This window comes from Glycine max, chromosome 13 (assembly GCF_000004515.6).
Source record: "Glycine max cultivar Williams 82 chromosome 13, Glycine_max_v4.0, whole genome shotgun sequence".
Taxonomy (NCBI): Eukaryota; Viridiplantae; Streptophyta; class Magnoliopsida; order Fabales; family Fabaceae; genus Glycine; species Glycine max.
The window spans coordinates 25,741,491-25,749,172 of record NC_038249.2 but is presented as its reverse complement, the minus strand read 5'-3'; the positions used below and the strand labels follow the sequence as shown (position 1 = coordinate 25,749,172).

At 32.1% G+C, this 7,682-nt stretch overlaps 1 protein-coding gene across 1 annotated transcript; it reads left to right on the top strand.

The window, feature by feature from the left end:
- The first annotated feature begins 3,060 nt into the window (after positions 1-3,060).
- On the top strand, positions 3,061-7,289 carry LOC100782984 (uncharacterized). Its single transcript, XM_006594136.4, has 3 exons — positions 3,061-4,250; positions 5,541-5,724; positions 6,507-7,289. Exons 1-3 carry the CDS (start codon positions 3,480-3,482, stop codon positions 7,022-7,024), a joined length of 1,473 nt encoding a protein of 490 aa, XP_006594199.1. The 5' UTR covers positions 3,061-3,479; the 3' UTR covers positions 7,025-7,289.
- Positions 7,290-7,682: the final 393 nt, after the last annotated feature.

Here is a 7,682-nt window from a genome sequence, read left to right as displayed (position 1 = left end):
CAAATGGTTATTCTATAAACTCTTATGATTTGAAAACATTAAAGATAAAATTGCTATCAATTAACATTATCAAACCATTGCATGAAGTAAAAAGAGATTATTTTTTATTTGATATTGCAAATATTATAAACAATATGAATTAATCAAAAGGAACAAAAGAGAATTTTTTTTTAAATGTTGCAATGAACTAACGAAACATAATGACTACACACAAAAAAATCCAATAAAACAATGTACAGTTTTGATCTTTTCTTATTATTTCATAAATAAACAAGCTAGAAACCAAAGTAGAACTCCTAAGCATTGAGGTCCTTGATAAGTAACACGTCATGCACATATCAAAGCACAAAATGAAACAAATATTAAAAAAAGAACAAAAGAGAGAAAAAAAATTTAAAACCAAAACTAGCCTTCCTAATATCCTATTTGCTACTCCTATGTACACAAACAAATAATGCCACATTACACTAACTGACCCACATCACGTTACATGTAAGACGAAGAATGAATTGAAAAAAAAATGAATGTTGGACACAACTTCAATTGCAAAGACGCGAACATGATAAAAGTAAAGGAAAACACAAAGAGAGAGTGAGAGAATTATGTATCTTACATTCATCAACAAATGTCATATACATTTCTATTTCTATGTATTACAAAAGAAAAAAAGGATAAAATAAATGAAATGATGAAAAACCTCTAAAGGTGAATTTTCACTTGTCTAAAACGTATGGAATTTTGCCAATGTGTAGCAGGTTTGCACAAAAGAGAATTTTTTGCTTTGCTCATCATAGTCTTCTTTTTTCGTTATGTAAGTGTGATTTTTATAAACATCTTCTATGTTTTTGTTGTAACCACTTAATCTCATTTATCCACTTATTTCTCTCCATTATCCATTATCTATCAGTCACGCAATCAACTGATCTCTTTTGACTCTTCACTTTTTTAATTGAACCATTGTCTTCTAAGAAAATATTCTTTTTGTATCTAAAGATATTTTCTGATGTCCTGATATCCTCTTTTAACCACCTCTTATTTTTTATATTTAGTTAATATTTTAAAAAGATCAAAATATTCTTCTGGGTAAAATTGGTTATTCACAAGAGATGATATGGAAAGCTAAAAGAATAAGCTACTTTCTCTTTCCTCACTGCCTAACTTTGCCATTTTCTAGGGAATTTATGAGTAAGAGTCACACTTAAACTTTATTTGACCCAAACTCTTAAGTATTTTGAAAGTTTTAATAGAATTTGATCCAATCCATTTTAATTGTTCATGTATGAATTGAGTAATGAGTTTTTAATATGTGAACTTGTCTCACTGACTCGTTGATTATTATTATTATTAGAATTGAAAAAACAAATATTTAGATTTATTTCATTTTTAACTTTTACAATTTTTGTAATTCCATATGAATGATATATAAAAAGAAGTTAAATAATTTTACTTTTTCTTAAAATTTTAAAATAATACTTTTTACCATGTTATAATTGTAAAATATTTTCTAATTTTATTAAATATTAATCTTTGCTATAGTAATCGACTAACACAATCTTTAGTAAAGTCTTTCTTTCTAAATACGTTATTCTCATTTACAAGCTTTGATTCTAATACCTTATCTAAGAAAGTTGAATCTAAATTGACTCAAACTAAAGTTACCAAATAAAGATAAATTTAATAAAGGTTAAATAATCATTTTGTATTTGAAAGTATAATTTATTATCACTTTAGTCCTACCATTAAAAGACATTCATTAAAGTTAATATTTATGCTTATGTGACGGTTTACTATGAATAACATGTGACAATTGATGGTGTATACGTGGATGACAAACAAGATCATCCTTGAGGGGAGAAACAGTTTTCAATTCTTTTGATAATAACTTAATTTTGTCGACTTTTTTCAAAAACCTTTGAATTATTAATTTCAACTCATCCAAACATTAAAGTTAACAAAAATTTCATTTCCTCCAAAAAAAAGTAAAAGTTTATTCGGATGTAATATTTTGTATTTGTGTGTACTTTGTGCAAAGGAAAAAATTTGTATGTAATTAAATATATTATTTTAATGAAATAACATGTTTATTTTTTTATGGAACATATATGTTTATATTTTACAATAGACTTGAGTATTTAATAATGATGCACAGACAATTTAAAATAATTTTATATTATTATTCAATTATAAATTATCGTTAATATGACTTTTAAGATGATTTTATAAAAGTAAATAAACTTATCCTATATGATATTTTATAATTAGATGACAGTAATTTTACATTGTCAAGACATAACCTTTTTTCTCTAGACTTAGATATATTTTTGGTCTTTTTAATTTGGATAAATGTTGTTTTTGTCACAAAATTTGAATTTACTTTTCTTAGTCTTTCAATTTCGAATCATGCACTTTTTAGTTGCTCCTAATTGATTTTTATCGGTTTGAATGTACAGTTTGTAACAACTTTTATATATATATATATATATATAGGAGGGACTAAAAAAGCATTTTATGAAATTAAGGAATTATAAAAAGCAAATTTAGGATCATTTTGGTGTGGTTTCAAGTTTTAATTTTTGGTTTTTAAATGTATTTTTTAAAACGTATATGAGCCTTTACATTACTTTTGTATATAAAGGATATCGGTCAAATGGTTCATTCTAAGCCCTTAAAATGTTAAATCAATCCTAATGAAAAGTGTGATAATTTAATTATTATCATTTTGGTCCCTAATCGGATTGACACATATACCGTCAACAACTACCTATGCATAAGGCATAAGATTGTCAGGTTGCATTCATCGTCAATTACTAAGTAGACAAATAACATATATGTAGGTGCATATTAACGAAAGTATTTTAACTGCAAGATTAAAACGTCAAAGAAATTATATTTATAAGCATCTTTTTGAAATTTTAACATTTTCACATACCTGACTGATAATGAATTACGCTTTCAGACATTTAAACCCCCCAAAAAATTGTAAATAAATATATTAAAATAATAATAGTCTAACCCTAATCCTAATATATTTAACGTCAATGTGTAAGAGTGTGCTGCTGTGAAAGGGTTCCCCGTTAGACGTGTAGCGACGACAGGAAGCCTCCTCCTAGAGTGTGAGTCTCAGACCAGGACACCACACACCAACCATTTTGCATTTGCAGCCATTTTTCTTTTTTCTTTTTTTTTTATCATTTCACAAAATATTTTTCTTTTCTCTCTTAAAAGAAAAAAGTGCACGTATGAAATTCTGAATAGTATATCCCCCATTCCATTATTATTTAATAATAACTCGCTCATCACCAGTTCATACTTCATTCACTCACCCTCTCACCTCGTTCTTCCAACCCCTCTAGATTTGAATCACCAAACTTCCTCGTTCCTTCTCTCTCTCTCTCTCTCTCTCTCTTATATTTGTACTGTACCCAAAAAAGCACTTCACAAAGTTGAAAGCTGAAACCTCTTCTTCAATCTACTTCACGATGGCGGAGAAGCACTTGCGGGAGCTCCTTAAAGAGGATCAAGAACCCTTCCTTCTGAAACACTACATTTGGGAGCGTCGCAGGCAGCTCAAAAGACCTTCCCCAAACAGCCCTTTACAACAACAACTGAAAAAGAAAAACTCAAACTTCCCACTTAACAAATGCTTCCTCACTTCCCTACAAAACGCCACAAAATCCCCACTCTTATTGTCTCCAAAGAATAGTACTTCTCCCCTCCTCAGACCCTCCAACGCCAAAACCGCGTCGCTCCTCCTCGAAGCCGCCCTCAGAATCCACAACAAAAACGCGAAACCGAAGAAGCCCAAACCAAACAGCGCCTTGGGCATCTTCGGCTCGCTCTTCAAGAAACTAACCAACCGAAAGAGGGAAACATTAGAGGGTGTTCTTGTTAAGGTTAAAGACAGCGACGACGATGTTGTTGTGGTGGGATCCTGTGAGGTCGGGTTCAGTTGTTCCTGCAACGGAAGGCCAAGCAGTGCTGTGTGGTCGGAGAGCAACGAGGATAAATCGTTGGACTTGGAATCTTCTAGTAGTGGCCACTCATTTGATGACTCTGTTGCTGAAGAGATTGAGTTTCTCAACAAACGCAAACATGTTACGGATTCTGCTTGTTTTGACGACGATGATGATCACGGCTTCTTCTGTGAAAGCCCGTTCCGTTTCTCCCTCCAACGCAGCCCCGGCTACTCCGGCCGCCACACCCCGGATTTTTCTTCGCCGGCTGCGTCTCCATGTCGCCGCAAAACTGAGGTTTGCCCTTTCCCATAATGATAGCAATAAATAATAAGAATAATATTTTTATTTATTACTTCATTTTAATTTACCGCAATAACTTTCACAATAAGAGTAGAGTTTAATGATTTCTTCTTCTTCTTATAAATGTTACTGTTTAATTTTGTTAATATTAGCGAAAGATTTTACTCCGTGAAGTCAACTTTATAATTTTAAAATTTTAATAATTATTATTAATCTATTATTTTTATACTATTAATTAATAAAAATTAGTATTAATATGATCTGTGAGATGATTATTTTATATTAATAATATATATTTTTTAAAATAATTTTTTATTATCGAATAAACTAAAGTTTAAAAAATTATGAATATTTATTAAATTTAACGAATTTCGCTAATAATTTACATATTGTAAGTACATTTTGTATACTGTAGAATCAATAAATTTTAACGAATGACAAAAAAATTATTTTGAGATAAATTGTCAGAGAGTTTTATCTCGTCACTTGGACCATCTGCTATCTCATTATGTGATTAAATGTGAACATGTTCTTGTACATTTAATTTACATTTTACAATTACTAATGATAAATTGTAAGAATTCAGTACATTTTAATTTGTAGGAATTCAGCTGGTTTTTATTGCCACTGGATTCAACTCGCTGGTTTGACTCTGGTGAGTTGGAGCACCCGAGTTAAGCTCGTGAGTTAACCGTGATCGTCGCGTGGTGTATTCTTTTTTGTCGGCAAATAGGATCTTGATTCGGGTCTGCAAATTTTGCCGGAACTTTATTTACAATGACAATTTTACCCCGCCATTTTCCCCTAATATGTTAAAGATCTCTCTATGAGAGGGTCACGTAGGTCAATTTAAATTCAGTGGTTTAATTGGATTCGTGGATTTTGTCACTTGTTTTTTTCGTTCAGGTGTCTGCCACGCAATCTTCTCGATTTCCCTTCTATTACAATTTTACTTTTTGGGGTTATTCGGTAAATGAATTCCTTTTTTTTAAAAAAAAAAAACAAGACAATCGTGTTTTTGTTTGTTCTATTGGAATTATTGGACCCCGACATTCGATTTCTAGAAAAATAGTTTCTCCTTTGTATTTTTTGTTCACATTAATTAATTCGTGTGGGAAGTAACCAAAACCAAAAAAAAAAAAAAGTCAACAACAACAACCACCCAATTATGAAGCAAGTGTAGAGTCTAAATCCATGGGCATTATAAGAATGATTAGGGACTTGTCTTAACTACCCCAATTAGGACAATATTCTAACTATGGTGGTTGTGAATTTTTTTTATAGGACAAAAAAATTAATGGTGCTGATGGCGTCAACAAATTCCAATCAGGGGAAGAAGAGGAAGATAAGGAACAGTGCAGTCCAGTATCTGTTTTAGACCCACCCTTCGATGACGATGATGATGGGCATGATGATGACCATGAAGGGGATGGTTTTGATTTGGACTGTAGCTATGCCAATGTACAAAGTATGTCATAGTTTAAAAATAGTTTATTTTATTTTGTAGCATTTTATGTTGTGTGGTCATCTTCCATCAACATGCCATCGTACACGCTTCTTCAAAGTTGATTGTCTGTTACAAAATACCATAAGGGGGCTATATTGCTGAGATGTTTTGTGCTAATGCCACCTATCTTTGGTGGGTTCCATTGGAAGATTGCAATAGCTCATCATCCAACATGCATTTCGCATTGAATGTGAAATTGGACTACTCTTTGTTCAGAGCTATAAATTTCAACATGACCCACAAATTTTTTGTCAGGAGTCTGTCTTAATTTTGATACTTCCATTCAATGTGCTGCATAAGGTTTGAACATTCTAACATTTTCAAGTTTAATCATGTTTAATTTGGTGAAGGTGGTGCAAACCATGTGACACTCATGGCATCACTTTTTTTTACACTTTAAAAAAGTGTCTCCTTTGTTCTTTCTCTTTTTTTTTTTTTCAACTTTTCCCCTTTCATATCATCCAGCATTTTATCTAATGTGTAAAAATGTCATGAAAGGTTTTTGTTTATTTAGTATTAGTGCTTCCAAACCAAATTTAGGCCTAGTAAATCTCCTATGCTTCAAATAGCTGCTAAAACTTCTATGCATCATGTACTTATTGATGTTATCCATGCTGAGTTCTGCACAAGAAAGAATTTGCTGAAATCTGATCTGTCTGCAATGAATGTCTAAGCAATTTTACAAAAATAACTGAACGAAGATGCTTATATTTATTTTCTTTTCCTTCGTGTTAAATTTTCAGGAACTAAGCAGCATCTACTAAACAGACTTCGTAGATTCGAGAAACTTGCCGAGTTAGATCCGGTAGAACTTGAGAAGAGAATGCTGGATCAAGACCGCGAGTACAAAACATTTACTGAAGAGGACGATGATTGTGAAGACGGCGACAGCGAAACAGCATGCAAAGAAAATGCTCTGAGAGGAGAATTAATGTTTGAAATCCTCTGCCATTCAAGTGTTGAAGACACACAACAGCAAACTCCAGAAGACCTCAAGAGGCTGGTCTATGATCTCATCAAGGAGGAAGAGAGGGAAGTTAATAATTCTTCAGACATGGTGATAAGAAGGGTTCTTAGGAGGCTAGAATTGTGGAAAGAAGTGGAGTCCAACACTATTGATATGATGATAGAAGAGGACTTCTCTAGAGAGCAATGCAGGTGGAAGAAAAATGCTGAGCACACAAGTGAGCTAGCTGTGGAACTTGAACTTGCTATCTTTTGCTTTCTAGTGGAGGAGCTTTCAGAGGAACTAGTGTGTTAATGTGGGCAAATTTTGATGCAGCTGAAGAATTTAGTATGAGTTATTTATTATCTTTATTCTTTTAATTAGAAGAGTACAGTCTAACTTGCACCTTATTTAAATAGGCTAGTTAGATAAAATGAGACCCAAAAGGATAATTTGGGTTGGAGGAGGGAGAACTTGAGGGGGGGATATGTTACATATGTACATGACTCGTGTATGTAGGTGCCAGGGAATGCTGTAAATCACCTTTATTAGTTACAAAATACTATAATTTTTGCAGTCATTGATCCCCCGGGCGTTGTTATAATGCTATGTTCTATTTAATGTATCCACATTTGTAATTAGCATTGGTATCTATATATCATTCATATTTATCTTTACCAACCACCTTAACAGATGATAAAAGAAAACACGTTTGATTGCACGTGTTACTTGTTAATATTCATGTTTAGGAGGATTACTAATGTGTTAGTAACACCCCCGTGATAATCTCTACTATCGGTCGAGATTCATAAGACACTTAGAAACTAGCTAGTAAGAATTAAACAAAAAGTAAGACTCATTGGATTGTCTGTTTAAGAATTTAGTCGATCGTTATAATTTTGTCCTTAGTAAAAGATGTCTTAGTGGGTTAAGATAGGAAGATATTTATAAACGACTCATTACTTGATTCTTA

Coding starts and splice junctions, on each gene's coding strand:
- LOC100782984 (XM_006594136.4), top strand. CDS start 3,480: ATGGCGGAGAAGCACTTGCGGGAGCTCCTTAAAGAGGATCAAGAACCC. Junction 4,251..5,540: donor CATGTCGCCGCAAAACTGAG/GTTTGCCCTTTC, acceptor TTTTTTTTATAG/GACAAAAAAATTAATGGTGC. Junction 5,725..6,506: donor TAGCTATGCCAATGTACAAA/GTATGTCATAGT, acceptor TTAAATTTTCAG/GAACTAAGCAGCATCTACTA.